The sequence below is a fragment of the Haliaeetus albicilla genome, chromosome 5 (assembly GCF_947461875.1).
Source record: "Haliaeetus albicilla chromosome 5, bHalAlb1.1, whole genome shotgun sequence".
Lineage (NCBI taxonomy): Eukaryota > Metazoa > Chordata > Aves > Accipitriformes > Accipitridae > Haliaeetus > Haliaeetus albicilla.
In genome coordinates, this window is record NC_091487.1 from 41,742,556 (window position 1) to 41,758,140 (window position 15,585).

At 42.3% G+C, this 15,585-nt stretch overlaps 1 protein-coding gene across 1 annotated transcript in view; it reads left to right on the forward strand.

Moving 5' to 3' along the window:
* LOC104325162 (cytosolic phospholipase A2 epsilon-like) overlaps positions 1 to 15,585 on the forward strand; it is a 37,501-nt gene that overhangs the window by 7,830 nt on the left and 14,086 nt on the right. The window contains exons 3-12 of the mRNA XM_069784387.1: positions 2,292 to 2,364; positions 6,296 to 6,432; positions 8,080 to 8,211; positions 9,347 to 9,387; positions 10,496 to 10,538; positions 11,365 to 11,422; positions 11,878 to 12,044; positions 12,163 to 12,249; positions 13,396 to 13,433; positions 15,369 to 15,516. Coding sequence (XP_069640488.1) covers positions 2,292 to 2,364; positions 6,296 to 6,432; positions 8,080 to 8,211; positions 9,347 to 9,387; positions 10,496 to 10,538; positions 11,365 to 11,422; positions 11,878 to 12,044; positions 12,163 to 12,249; positions 13,396 to 13,433; positions 15,369 to 15,516 — 924 coding nt within the window. The remainder of the gene's footprint in view (positions 1 to 2,291; positions 2,365 to 6,295; positions 6,433 to 8,079; positions 8,212 to 9,346; positions 9,388 to 10,495; positions 10,539 to 11,364; positions 11,423 to 11,877; positions 12,045 to 12,162; positions 12,250 to 13,395; positions 13,434 to 15,368; positions 15,517 to 15,585) is intronic.

Below are 15,585 nucleotides of genomic sequence, written 5' to 3' on the forward strand. Positions count from 1 at the left end.
CCCCCACCGGCAGGAGCCGGGGGCTGCCAGGACGGCTAATGCTTGGCTGCTGCCTCTTCCTCGGGTAACTGGCTGGTGGCATCTGCCTCTCCTCCAGTGCAAGCACAGGTCCTGACTTCTGTAGCTTCTGTGAAGCCACTGATTTTTTTTATGAAACTTCAGTAAGTCTTTCTGTGAAAGCCGCATCACTGAGAATTGATCTCCCCATGCCAGATGGGGAAATTTGGCTAACACATTAGAAAGTCATTACATGGGAACCAGGAGACAGGTGATCAGATGGCAGAAACCCTGTAATAATCATTAAAAAACCCCAACCCACCGCACTTCCTTAATGTCTCCTATCTAAGAATCTCAAACTGCTTTGCAAATATTGAATCCATCGGTTCTCACTCAAGCAATGCCATTTGCCTGAGGAAGCGTAGCTGGAGCTGATCCAGGAGCTGGCAGTGCCTTGCGCAATCTCTGGAGATAAATGGCTGCAAGAATTGCCCCGTGCTTATACAGATCCTCCTGAACAATGAGTTTCTGCCTTCTAGGGCATATGCTGAGGTGCCCAAGCTCATTCCTAACATGTGAGTGTGGTGATCCACCTTTGCTAATTACCCACCTGAGAAGAAGGGTTAATTAACTGGGTGGAGAACTGTATTAATATGGTTATACTGTTTCTGAAATGTGAACCGGTGTCCTTATCCCTCCATCAGTTGTTGTTTGCAAATTTTGTAACTTCTGTTAGGCTTTTTCTCCTTTGAGAACACTTGAAATAGAAGGTGGATGGATTGCTGAGGGTGCATTTCATGAAGAAGTACTAAAAAACGAAGAAAACTAAGAATTCTTGAGGCACATATAGGAGGGGTGAAGCAGGAACCCTTTTTAAGATCTCAGCAAAAATGTTTTAACATAACATGATGTGTTAGGAGAGAGAAAAGAGGATTTTAAACACACATTGAAAAAGTAATTTCTTGTGACAAAGGAGGCCTAATTGTCTTCCCATGTGAAAATAAGGTCCTTTTTGCTCTGTTCTCTTAAAAAAAAAATTGGCAACATTACACATATTGTTTTAAGTGAGGTTCTTCCAGCTCTTTATCTGCCTTAACATCTATTTTGTCTGCTTGTTTATAGTCATTCTAGGAAGTCTCTGAAGTGCTATAGAAATAGAAGGATGCTCCTAAATGAGAGGAAATCAGTTGATAAAAATAACAGTTGTCGAAAAGAATGATTTGGAGGGCTCTGCTGTAACCACTTATGCAGGTGGAAATGTTTCTAGGAGTGTGAGGAAATGACCATGTGTCACAGCCAAAGGAAATGCCAATTTATTTATTGGCTTTGTCAGAGTAGCCTTCTGCCTATAGGTCTGAGCCAGTGACAGCTTTATGGAATGAACCAGCAGGAAATCACCTTCCTTAGACGAAGGAAATCACATTATCCTCTAATAATAAATAGGAAGAGGTCCCTGCAGTCACAAAATCTGAAGAGACTTGTTTTATAGAAGGTTATGGCTGAGACATTCAAAGGGACCAAAGGTAGTTAAGCACTTTCAATCTTAAGGTTTTTTTGGAGGGGGATATTCTTCTTTATTTTTCCCCAATGGCAACCCCTACGTAATTTCTTCCCCCTAAATCCTCTGGAAACAATTCTCAGCCATTGGTTTATCTCATAGTTGTGATTTACAAAAGCTCAGGTTATTGTTACTGTTTTTTCCTCTACAATTGTAAAGGGAAAAAAGAGAAATCTATGTTTTTGAAGCAGAAGGGAAAACACCTCTCTGAGAGTGGTACTTCGGGTTTATCCTGTGAGAGTCAGCAACAACAGATATTCTCCACAGTGCTCTTTTCAATGCAATGGGACCTCATGGGTGGTTACTAAGGGGTAGTAACTTTGAGTAAGACTGCCAGTATTTTGACAACTCCATCACAGTGTTCGCCTCTGTTCAAGAGACTTATTGTAGCTATATTGTAGAGCTGAAGTCTGCAATTTCAGAGCAAGGGGGTTTGCAAGCATCTCACACACAGTATCAGTTGACAGGGTTTTATCCCTTTCTGTTCTGCTGTGATGAGCAATCCAGACTCTCAGAGTAACACAGCAAAAAGACAGTGCAATGTATAAAATATTAAAATAAGACAACTTTAATGCAGAAGCTTATGTTGCAGATTTTCACCTGCAGAATAGTGAGATGGTTGACACATTTTTTACTGACTGTATTATTGTTTTGTAGCACTTTGTTGGTTTGCTCATTTGATACTTTTTCCCACTGAAGGCTTATTCATACTCTGTTTTGTACTGTTCTTCTCCAGATAGAATCCTCTCCCTGCTACCTGCTGACCGTAAGGATCATCCGAATGAGAAACCTCCAGCGAGTGGACACCTGTAAGTATCTCCATTCTTAGTGGTCTCTCAGGGTACAGGTAACAAGTTCTCTTTTATAATTGTATAGCAACCTTTTCCAAGTGTTTCTGAAATAACCCAGTGTTTATGTAAACTAATTGTTATAAACCAGGTCAGTCCTTGCTGCTGGTTCATTGAATGTTATTCTTGTGCTTTCTGGTTGGTTTTAAGACTTGAATGTGTTTTTGAGGATAAGAACTTTCTCCCCCAAAAAAGGAGACTTTCTGACACAGGTAGATGAAAAAGACTGCATCCCATATTCTCAAAAGCAAGGGGTAATTTTGCCTTTGGGTTGTAGCACCTTGGGAACTGTGGCTGGACGGAGCAAACTTTTTCACCCCCCCTCCCCAGTCTTGGTTCTGACACAGATGAAATGAACAAGAAAAAACTTTCTAAAATCATTACCACCAGGCTAATGCCATTATTAATTACCCTGAAATGACTGTCAAAAAACGTGCTGACTGAGAGCTGGATGCCTTGTCCCTTCTAATGCTCTTGCAGCAGTCTTGCAGTTGTGCAAGAGTGTGAGTCACACAGCAGGAAAGTGGTGGGAAGTGAGGGAGCAGGAAAGGAAAATACCACTGTTTAGTTAAAGGACACGGACTATCCACATGTGCAGTGAGGAGAGGCTTTTCACACAAAATAGACAAATTAACAGTTCATTTTGTTTGAATCAATACAGCTACATGACCACCTGTGAAAGGATGCTGAAACTAGCTCTAGGGTGACTGTGGAAGGGAAATGGTGTACTCCTGCTGTCTCTCTTGACTCTCCTGTTTCACTGTGAGCGGCAGCGATCAGCACTATAGTTTCTTGCACAGGAAGAGCCAGGGAAGATGTTCTGAAAGACAAATATCTGGATTTACCACGCAGTACCTTTTCCATCTTACCCTGCAGTTGTCACATGTATTTCTGGATGGTATATCATAGGACTTCCCTGTGTCACAGCTCTGAACGAGGGATGTACTAGCCATATCTTAAGTCATATCATTGGGTATCTGCACCTGCACCTCCCTCTTGGTCCATGGCTGTGGCACATGTGTGATGATGCAATAACACAGACGGGTTTCATCAAGGACACATCTCAGATCTTCTGCGTGTCAGACAGCAAGACAAAATCACAAATAACTAGGTTGTAGAAAGAGATTGTGCAAGCAGAACTGAAGCAATATTTTGCATTAAATACACAGCTAACTAGTTTGCCTGCATCTACTCATATAATTAAGGACTGTTTGATATGCTTTTTATCTTAAAGTACAGTTAAGATATAAGAATGACAAATCACATCAGTAGAACAGAGTACTTTGCCAGCCAAACAGCCAATAGTCATTGATCTCCAATGATAAACCTAAAGTCATGCAGTAGTCATACAGAATTACTTTAAAAACAATTCAAAATCAGTATCACTACTTCTAGGATCTCCAAACATATTCAAATACCTATTTTTGCAGTTTCAAAATTCTTCAGAGCATTATTATCTGCATAGAATTTCCCAGAATAAAAAAAAAAAAAAAAAAAAAAAAAGAAAGAAAATAACAAGCAGCTATACAGAATCAAACTGATGTTCATACAGTTCTCTGAGGGGGATGTATTTGGTAAGTCCACTGCAAAACCCTCTGACACTTGAGGAAATGGAGAAACAAAAGAAGCTGTAGAAAGGCACCAACTATGATGACAGATCTGAAGAAACTTTTACATCCAGAGGGACTAAATAGGCTACAGGCCTTAAGAGTGGAAGGGCAATTATTGAGGAGGACATGGAAGCTGTCTCTACAAAAAAGAATAAGAGAAAGTGAATAACGAGTCATTTTTCACCATTTTCCACAATGCGAGAATAAAGGAGCACCCAATAATATTATCAAACAGGAAGTTTAAAACAAATAGGAACTGTGGAACACAAGTAAACTGTGGAACTCATTGTCATGGGAATGTATGGTTGTTAAAATATATCTGTTTAAAAAGAAATTATTCGTGGAGCATAAGTCTAGCAAGGGTTATTAAACGTGGTACTCCCAATGCAAACTCTGGTTTGGGAACTCCTTACTCTGGCATTGCCTGAATGCTGCAGGGTGGATCAGCTGCAGTACTACTCTAGAATTAGCTTGTTTCTACTACTCTGGAGCAAGGTGTAGCAGGGCTATTACCTGGCAGTGAAATGATTAAGAATTTCTGTTTTAACATGAAAAAGCCTAATGTTTTTTCTTCTGTCTCATCCTTGGGAAAAAGCTAAACTCTTCCAGATGAGACTTTCCCAAAGTGCCCACTCCAAGACAGACATGCTTCCTGGAAATGCATAGACTGAATACTGGAATTTTACAAGTAGTCAGCAGTTAGAAGTGGTGTTTTAAGACAGAAGGAGAGCAGTCTTAAATATAGGTCTTAAATCAACTCTGCCTACAAATGAAATAAAGACAAGCAACTTCCTTTGCAAGGAAAAGGTGCAGATGAGAAACTGTTCCTCCTTCAGAGAGATAGTAATGTGCCTAAGCAAGGCAAAATGTATAAGGCAGCCAGGCTGGCCAGGCTGACTAGACGTACCCTTACTGGGGAGATGTTTGGTGTGAGCAGCCGATGTTTTCAATGTTAGCAGTCAGTCTCCTGGCAGCCTGCTGCAATATGCATCATCTGTGCAGTGCATTGTTTCTGCATTGTTTATGAAGAGAAGAGAAGAGAATATTTCAATTGGAAGGGACCTACAACAATCATCTAGTCCAACTGCCTGACCAGTTCAGGGCTGACCAAGTTAAAACATGTTATTAAGGGCATTATCCAAATGCCTCTTAAACACTGACAGGCTTGGGACATCGACCACCTCTCTAGGAAGCCTGTTCCAGTGTTTGACCACCCTCTTGGTAAAGAAATGCTTCCTCGTGTCCAGTCTAAACCTCCCCTGGTGCAGCTCTGAACTGTTCCCACGTGTCCTGTCACTGGATACCAGGGAGAAGAGCTCAGCACCTCCCTCTCCACGTCCCCTCCTCAGGAAGCTGTAAAGAGCAATGAGGTCGCCCCTCAGCCTCCTTTTCTCCAAACTAGACAAACCCAAAGTCCTCAGCCGCTCCTCACAGGACATGCCTTCCAGTACTTTCACCAGCTTTGTTAGTTACCTTTTGCAGTACATGATATCTGATCGTTTTATTGTTAAGAACTGTGTAAGAGAGAGTTTCAAGGTGCTGAAGTATTTTGTGTAACCTGCATGAAGAAACATTGCATTCCGCAGGCACACAGTACATCGCATTTTTGGCTGTAGCCATTTGAGATATACTTTAATTTACGTGCCTTTGAGAAATGGGATGGAATATTCTTCACTAACCTTCTCCCAGTGCATTTCTGGAGAGAGACTTGGTCCCTCTCTTCCTGAAGGTGGCATTTAGTTAAGAACCGATGTCTAATTCAATGAGCTCCTTCTGGAGGAAGCTTCTGCCACCTCCTACAACAGGGGTAGTTCCGCAGCTGCTTTCACAGACCCTCACCATGAAAAGCACTGAAGGCAAGGCAGAGATGGAGACTTTTTACAGTTGTTCTCAAAAGGTGGAGGAGGCTCCCATCAGACAGCAGCTGAAGGTTAGTGTGTGTGTGCATGCACACATAGCACAGGAACGCTTGTTCGTTGAGAAACTGAAGAAAGTGGCTGACTAGAAGAGGAAGTTCTCACTCTCTTCTTTTATACACAACATCGCTGTTTTCTGTAACTCATGCAAGAAACAACAGAAACCACCTCCTGTTCTAGGTCATCTTATGATATGTGCTTTTTCCCTCTCAGAAGGGTATCTTGGAAAGAGCTACATTACATCAGGCACTTCTGTCTTTAAATAACTCATACTTGCTGTTGGTACCACGCAGTAACTTTTCCAGTGTCATGCAGCACCACTGACTTTGCCACATGAACAATTGGTTTGTCTCTTTCCCTACCCAGTAAGCCAGGCTGATTGCTACGTGTCATTGTGGCTGCCGACTGCGACACGTGAAAAGTCCCGCACTAAAACTGTGAGAAACTCCAACAATCCTGTGTGGAACGAAACCTTCTACTTCAGGATCCAGAGTCAGGTCAAGGTAAGGAGCCAAAGTTGTCTGCTTGAAGCAGCCTGAAGATTTTGTGTGTGGTGGTTCCTATCTATCTCCTGAACTGTGCCCCGGAATTGTTTTAAGAGATGGCACATGATAAGGGACTGTTCAAGTTGTTTAACAGCAGAGATGACTGAGTTCCCATGCCTGTTCAATGGTGCTGTTTAGGAGGGCCAGAAACTGAGCTCAGTGTTGAAGTTTTAGGGAAACTAGAGACTCATATGAATCAGTGCAAGATGGATACAGAATTTGGGAGTTAACTAAGCTGTTGTGTAGGTATAGCCAATGTATTACTCATGTTACAGCAGTTAAACTGAATCAGGGAGGAATGAATATTTGATTTTGTGATGGGTTGACCGTGGCTGGACGCCAGGTGCCCACCAAAGCCGTTCTATCACTCCCCCATCCTCAGCTGGACAGGGGAGAGAAAAATATAACAAAAAGCTTGCGGGTTGAGATAAGGACAAGAGAGATCATTCACTAATTACCATCACGGGCAAAACAGACTCAGCTTAGGGAAAATTAGCTCACTTTATTACAAATCAGCCAGAGTAAGGTAAATGAGAAATAAAACGAAATCTCAGAACACCTTCCCTCCACCCCTCCCTTCTTCCTGGGCACAACTTCACTCCCAGATTTCTCCACCAAGCCCCCCCAGTGGCACAAGGGGGACAGGGATGGGGTTTACGGTCATCACATGTTATTTTCTGCCGCTTCACCTCCTCAGGGCGAGGGCTCATCACACTCTTCCCCTGCTCCAGCATGGGGTCCCACCCACAGGAGACAGTCCTCCACGAACTTTCTCCAACGTGGGCCATTCCCATGGGCTGCAGTTCTTCACGAACTGCTCCAGCATGGGTCCTTTCCACGGTGTGCAGTCCTTCAGGCACAGACTGCTCCAGCGTGGGTCCCCCACGGGGTCACAAGTCCTGCCAGAAAAGCTGCTCCGTGGGCTCCTCTCTCCACAGATCCGCAGGTCCTGCCAGGAACCTGCTCCAGCGCAGGGTTCCCACGGGGTCACAGCCTCCTTCAGGAACCCACCTGCTCCGGCGTGGGGTCCTCCCCGGGCTGCAGGTGGATATCTGCCCCACCGTGGACCTCCCTGGACTGCAGGGGGACAGCCTGCCTCACCAGGGTCTTCACCACGGGCTGCAGGGGAATCTTCGCTCCGGCGCCTGGAGCATCTCCTCCCCTCCTTCTGCACTGACCTTGGTGTCCGCAGGCTTGTTTCTCTTACATGTTCTCACTCCTCTCTCTGGTGGCTGTTTTCTCCACGTCCCAACTATTTTCCCTTCTTAAAAATGTTATCACAGAGGCGTTACCACTATCACTGATTGGCTCGGCCTTGGCCGGCGGCGGGTCCGTCTTAGAGCCGGCTGGTATGGGCTCACTCTCTCTCGAACACAGGGGAAGCTTCCAGCAGCTTCTTACAGGAGCCACCCCTGTAACCCCCCCCGCTACCAAAACCTTGCCACATAAAACCAATACAGATTTACAGTATGTTTTTCCAAAGGGGCATGATACTTCATTTCTCCACTTTTCTTCTCAAGCACATCCCCAACACTCCTTCTTCCCTAGGGCTAATGATGTCCAGACTGCAGAAACTATAAAAACCCCTTCTCCCTCTTTTTCCAGAACGTGCTGGAGCTGACAGTGTATGATGAGGATTTTGCTACTCCGGATGACCATCTCCTCTGTGCGCTCTTTGATACTGCTAAACTTCCAATTGAAAGAACAGTGCTCCTGTATTTTAAGCCCAGCCCGAAGGTGAGAGCAAAAAATAAAGCAACTGAGAAACCAGTGGAGAGTTATACAACACTTTCCAAATCTTGGGGTGAGATTTCTGAATCCACCATTGATGACTTATCCCAATAATGGGGACATGAATTGCCATTCAAAATATAAACACAAAAAATGTGGTAAAAAATCTGGATTTAAGAGCCTGAGCCCTTCCTCCCAGTATTTTTAGAAATTATTAATGAGCATATGACTGAAACAGTGCAGTAGGTAGGGGAGGGATCAGACTGTGAACTATCTCTGAGCAACACTGAGGCTGCACAGCTATTGCAGGGTGAATAATTTGTAATTTTTTTTCTTCCATGTAATTCATAGCCACTAACCCCTGTCCCTTTGATTGTATCTACTTTCACGCCAAAGGCAAAGCTGAAGTTGCCCCTGTGTGTATCCCAGCATTGTCCTCTGCAGTGATACCTCAGCTAGGGCTGAGCCTGCTGACTCGTCTGTCAGAATTAGTGCAGTTTTGGAGCTCTGAATGACTGATTTACCCTGTTTCTCCGTTTCCCATCTATAAAATGGGAAGAAGAGTCTTGATTCCCTTTGAGATCTATGGATGAGATCAGTGAAATATCTCGCATGCAACTTCTTGCTACCATAGGCAGATTGCTTCTGGTACCCAAACTAGGTCACTCACAACTAGCTCATACATATCAACACTGCCTTACAGGGGGGTTGCATAACTGTAATTCTGAATCACTCAATAATACCAGTCTCTGTTTATTATGTTAAAGTGATGGGTGGAAACTATCTTTAACTTCCAAGCTAATAGCAAGGACAGTAAGTCATGGCAGGACAGTGCCAGGAATAGTTAGGAGAAAAAGGTAGAATTCAGAAGAAAGAGCAAGTTGCAAATTGTCTTTCTGCAGCAGCTTCAGACTAAGACATAGAAGTACAGGTTGTTTTGATGATACCTTGAAGAAGGAAGGAGGTGAGGAAGGAATCGTTAAACTATCTGGTTTGAAATGGTATTTCAGACCTTCCAGTCTGAAATGTTTATCACAGGCTGTGCATTGCAACTTCAATATTGCATACCAGGGACCTGGGTTTAGACAAGGGAGAAAGCACTATGTAGCTACTTCATTTAATTTCTTGTTCTTGCTTTCAGGCCAAGGAGGAGCTAGAGGTTGAATTCAAATTGGAAGCCGCGTAAGTGATACACAGATTATTTTAAAAATGCAAAAATCATTAAATGCTAAAACAAAGACATAGCATTAGAAGTCATGCTTTGTGGGATTTCTGTAAAAAAAGTGCCAGACTTCTCCTGCATCATTACTGCAGTCTCAGACACCCTGCTGATACCTCCAATCAGCTTGTTCTGTAGTTTAGTTGCTTTCAAAGACACACCTCCCAGCATTGTCTCTTCTACCCACAATGTTGGATTTGTCTACCTAGGGATATTTCAGAAGACTTTCTGAGTGTGTGTGCATGAGCTTGTGTGTGCATGCATGTCTATCAATCTTTCCATGCCTGTTTCAGCTTATGCATTGGACAGACTCCTAATGTTGAACCATCCTGGTTAGGTTTCTAGTGTATCTCTGACTCCTTCGATTTTCCCTTGCAACACTGTTTTGGTCCTAGTAATTCTATTTTCTTTCTCTCAAACACAATGACGATGTGCAGGGCTTTTCCTCCAGCATGGTCAGCCTGCCATCCACATGAATCAGTATTTTTGTCTCTGTGTTGTCACAAGGTAAATAAGGCACGGCAGAAATAAAGTGACCGGCCTAAGGTCAGCCCTTGAACTAGTGGGGAGCCAAGACCAGAATTCACGTCACTCCACACCATCTCCTGACTTCACCTGAATGATCTGGAAAGCTTTTTTTTTCCCATGTAGCTGGTACCCACCGCCCTGTGCCCCTTTGATTGTATTTGCATACTATCAAATACATGGAACTGGGCTTCCCAACAGGGATATGCTGGCATATTAGCATGTTACCGCTGAAGTACGTGTACTTTACATGTTACAGTGAGGAGAAGAATTTGACTGCCTAGCCGCAGATTCCATTTTAGATGATCATGAGATTGCACTGCAAAAAAGTAGCCACGGTACACATTGCTCAGCTTTGGTACAGAGGCAAGTCACCTCAGAGCAGTGCTCAGTCCAAGCAGCCATGGAAAGGAGTGTGTTACATATCTGCTGGGGTCCCTCTGGCCATCCTTCTTCTAAATGGGGAGAAAAGGCAACACCCTGGGCAGGGATGAGTAGGCATTTGTTTGATCTAAAAAAATCCTTGTTTTTCATTTTGTTTCCCAGTTCTGGTCCTCATGAAGCCATTGCTACCAATGGAGTCCTGGTGGTATGTGTCTTTTTCCCAAGAAATTTTCTATAAGTGTTTCATTAATATAAAGGGGAAGGAAGGGTGGGGTTTAGACAAGCCAGTAGGCCGGTTCTTTCTCTTTCTTCCCTCTTTTGTATTTAGATACTTTGAGAATGGGATATTTTTTTGCCCAGTTCATTGGTGATATCCTATTATTTCCCATTTGTCCTATATTTCAACACAACACACACATGCGTGCACACAGAGAGCTTTCCTCTGGTATCAGTATTCCTTCAAAAAATGTACTGCTGTCTATCAAAGCACAGTGATAAAAAGACTGTGAAGCCACTTGCTAATAACCTACCCAGCCCTTTCCTCCTATGGGAGATGAGCCATGCCTGGTGGGTAAACTCAACACTAAATATTGACCTATCATAATTACATTATGTGAAACAAGAGTGAGCGCCGTAAAAAGACCCAACCCAAAATGTTAATAGCAATGCTTCTTCAGAAAACCCTTTCTACTACTGACTCTTGATGTCTCAGCAATGTATCTTTCATTTATGTTTTTCCCAGTTTAACCCTTTGTATCTATGCTACTATCCTGCAAATGCTCCTGATTTTCTTCCTTTGTATCTTCCTCTTACTGTGCCCAGTTGTATGTCATTGTCACAGGAGGATGCTCTACAACTCCCTCCAAAGCTTTTCATTTTCTTAGTCAGTGGCTGCTGGGCAAAAGGACAGAAATGCCAGGGAATTAGGCACTTCAGGGAACTAGACATGTCCAAAAGCTGAGTGATTCACAGCTCCCCGTAACAAGGTAGAGATGTGATGATCTTTCTCACAGATTCTCATTCTCATACAGTGTCGTGAACTTTGCTGTTTGGAAGTTGAAGTGGCGGAGAAGATGCAGCAAAAATCAAGTAGGGTTATTTCTTTCTTATCTATTTACCAATAATTGCATGCTTACTGATGAGAGGATGCCCCTTTCATATAAAGTATTAGTGGAATAAATAGTATTTACAGTATTCAGTGCAGTTAGCACCAAGTAAACACATTAGGTTGTTATTGATTTCAATGACTGCATCTTGTACTCCCTTAAGTATATGTAAATAAAGTCTATTAGACCTGCATTAATGTTGAAATCCCATTTCTATATAACATTGAGAACATTCAGAGCACCCTTTCTATGAAAATAGCATCTGCTTTGCTCCTTTCCCTTCACTGTCAGTACTCCCTTCAGAGCACTTTCCACTAGACAAAGCTGTGGTCCAAATTCTACAGCTCTGCTACCTGCACCCCACCTTTAATCAAGCCAGCACAATTTTGTGATTAAATCATAGTGATATTTCTCACGGCCTTTTTTTTCCTTTTTTAGAGAAAGAGCTTTCCCTCACTGTGAAGGGCTCCTTTGAGGGGACGCAGGATATTATGCTGGGCCCTGATGGAGTGGCCAGCCCGTCGGGTCCCACCAAGTTCCACTACATCAAGTATGCGGAGCCAACGCTGGACGTCATGTTGCCGAAGAAGAGGCGCTACCACCCTGTATGTTGGAAGTGACCTTAATGATGAACCGACCATAAGTGCCCCTCCAGAGAGTGGCAGGAGGGGGGAGAGGGTAAACCCATTACTGTTCTTGTCCTAAAGCATGTTGTTTTCCCAGTGGACCTGTAGGTACAGTACGGAGACGGGCTCCCCAGTCGTGATGCTGAATTCACTGCCCATGGGAAGGAAAACGACCATTGCAGAGGTGAGCATCGCTTCCAGCTGTTAGGAGTAAAATGTCACTCAGGTAGAAACCATTCCTCATAATATTGTCCCAGTTGGCTGCTAAGAGGGTCAGAAATGTTCTGATTTTTTCTCAGACCTTGAACAAACAGGAGCTTTGTTTCTCCAGCTGTTTTGTCCACAGAAGCAGGTTGTGCCTCCATAAGTCTCTGTTATGTGCCAGCAGTGGATACAGAGACCAACAAGGAGGTCAGAAAATGTGGTGATTCCTTCAGTACCTCTCTCCCTGTTTACGCAAAGTCTCACTGACCCCTCCTTTGCTTAGGCTCCAAACTGAAAGTTGCTTCTTGGACACAAGCTAGGAAAAAGTCAATAAACCTGCCCTTAGTGAACCATGTGCTTCAAAGGAGAATATATTGAAATACATTGGAACTATTAGACAAAGCATATCGATTTTAAAGAATGTAATGAGAATATTGCTTGAAATAGATGTATGTGCTGTATAACTTCGAATGAAATTAATAGAAGAAAAAGATCCTTACTATAAAAAAATGTGTTTCTGCCAAGAAACATCTACAGAAGTCCAGATTATTAGGGACAATCTTATCCAAATATTAATTGTTATGTTGTGAACAAGTAGGAGAACATCGGATTCCAGAGCCATTAAAACATTCTTTCAGAACAGAGCACTTTTTGTCAGTTAATATGAAGGTTGCAATAACAATTTTAGGACAGGATGAAGTCTTGGCAGAAGCAAATGCAGACTTGCAATCTCTTCACTGTGAGAATGTGGCCAGGATGTCAAAGACCTGCTGTGTTTTAGAGCATAAAGAACGGGAAACGTACAAAAAAAAGATATTTCAGGATGCTGCAGAAAGCCTGTGAATAACACGGGAAATGGGACCGGCTGCATGAGTCTCAGGAACCTCCTATACCAAGATTGTTAATGGTTTCTGCAACCTGGAAGCATTTGGGATCTGTTGGTAGGGATGTTCTACTAAGGAAAAGTTAAGCTTTTGGAAATATATGCCAAGATTTCAGACATTTAACTTTGTGATTGTTAGACCTTGCTGGGGTCTAAATCAAGCTCTGACCCCAAGACAGAAAGGGAGAAAAGAAATTTTAAAATTAAAATTAAAAAATTACAGTACACATTCTTGTTTTCCAGGAGAAAAGATTTGACTTGAATGTGACAGCACAAAGCTGGTAAGAGATCTTCTTCTGTTCCTAAAGACTTGGGTTATTGATTTAGATATTGTTTTAGCCACATGGAAATTACACAAGCTGGCATTCTTAGTCTGAAAACTAGAATGTGCTTTTAATAAAACATAAAATACATGCACAGTATATGGTACATAATTAGCCTTAGGAATATTTGGCTTTAATCAATAAATGTTGATAAACATGTATTTATTTTAGCATTATCCCTTCCCTTCTGACCACAGAATATTATTTTTGATCAACGTCAGTCTCTGAAATTCACAAAAAGAACAAAGCTGACTAAAAAAGCAGAATAGACAGGAGTAAACATTAAACTTGATCAGAATTTATGAACATTTATTTTTTCTTAACTGGCAATACACAGTAGCAATAACTTGGTATTCTGTTAAGTCCAGTTATACTGTATATTGAGTAGGAATTAAGTTAGACAATGTGGCTAGTGATTTGACATTTATAGACATGCTCTTTAATACTCATCAGTAAACATGAAGATGTTTCATGTTATCCATAGCTATATGTAACACACACAACTGTGCAAACTGATCTTTTTGTGTGTGTGCCTGATGAGGAAATAAAAGGGAAAGATAATTTAATTTTGAATTCAAACAGAGCTTTCTATCATTCATTTCAGAAAGGCCAGTGATCAATGACAAGAGGAAAACCAGTGTTATTCCAGGACAGGAAAAATGCTTCCCTCTTACTTATTTTACTTCCAGAGAACTTTAAAAGCAGTTTGTATCTTGATTTACAATGAAAACTGGCTTTTGCAGCTCCACCTAACTCAATTTCCCTTGCATGTCTTCATTTACAAATACAGATGTAATAATTTGACTGATTTTATCCAAATCTGATGATGGAGAAATCTCATAAATAAATTTCACTACTAGTTTCATTAAAATTATGGACCCAGTAGAAGAGAGAAGTTCTGTCACTGAAAGAAAAAGCAAAACCCTGCCATTTTACAATGCCTGGCCAGGGCTAGCTGGCCAGCCAGGGAGTCCACGGGTAGCTCTGGCCTGAAGACACCATGCCAGATCTCTTGCCCATTGAAGTCTTGTAGGCACGGGGCAAGAAGTGACAGGAGGGAGGAGGTTAGTGAGCAGAAGAGCACAAAAGGCCGGGGTAATAAGCTACAACTACAACAGTGGCGTTTTAAGGAATGACTTATTAAATTTCAAAATTGATGCAAATGGATTCTTCCTCTGAGGAATATTATGGTTTATAACTTTTGAGTCAAGGTTGACGTGAAATACAACTGCCAGCATTGACCTGTGAGACAGCTTGTGCAAGTGCAGACAGATCAGAGCAGTGGGGGTGAAATCCTGCCCCACTAAACTCAGTGACCCATCTCCATCCATCCAGGGGCTGGATGTCACCAAGGTCATGCCTCCAGCGAGCAGGGTTACCCGGCCACCCATGCCTGGCAGGTGGGTGGATGGGTTTCCTCCCCAGCGGTGCTCACCGCTAGAGGGGGATGCCTTCCCACTCGAGTTCCTCAACACAAGAATTTCCCTTCACCTTGGAACCCTCAACATTTGAAAATCAGGTTTTATTCTAGATTTAGAATGAGAAAATATCCCATGAAATAGGAAAAATACACACACTTTGGACCATTTCCACAGATTTTCTAAACTTAACAATTCTTTTAGTTTTAGAATATTCATTTAAATGTTTTGTTTCATTTGTAAATACTGTACATTGTTTCTTCATCAATTAGTAGTAGCATGGTATAATGCCACTGGTTAAGCTTACTAACTGAAATAAGTTTTCTTACTTTTAAAAGTAGTCAGAATATTCTTGTTCCTGTCACATTGCCTCACCATGTTTGAAGGAAAGGGTGCTGTAAATTATCTTTGATTGAAGTCCTAAGATCAATATGGGTGTGTTAATATGTAAAATATGTGCCTGTTTTTATCTTAGTAATTGTTCATGCCACCAAGACCTGGACATGCGCTTTGGGTTTGACTTATGTTCAGAGGAGATGGCTTTCCTGGGGAAAAGAAAGAGATATGTAGCAAGTGCCCTGAAAAATGTTTTTCACCTACAACAGGATCTGCAGGATCGTGAAGTACGTGTGTGTTGGGGAGGTAGATATTGAATTTCTAGTGCCTTCATGCACTCTTCTAGATGAATGGTC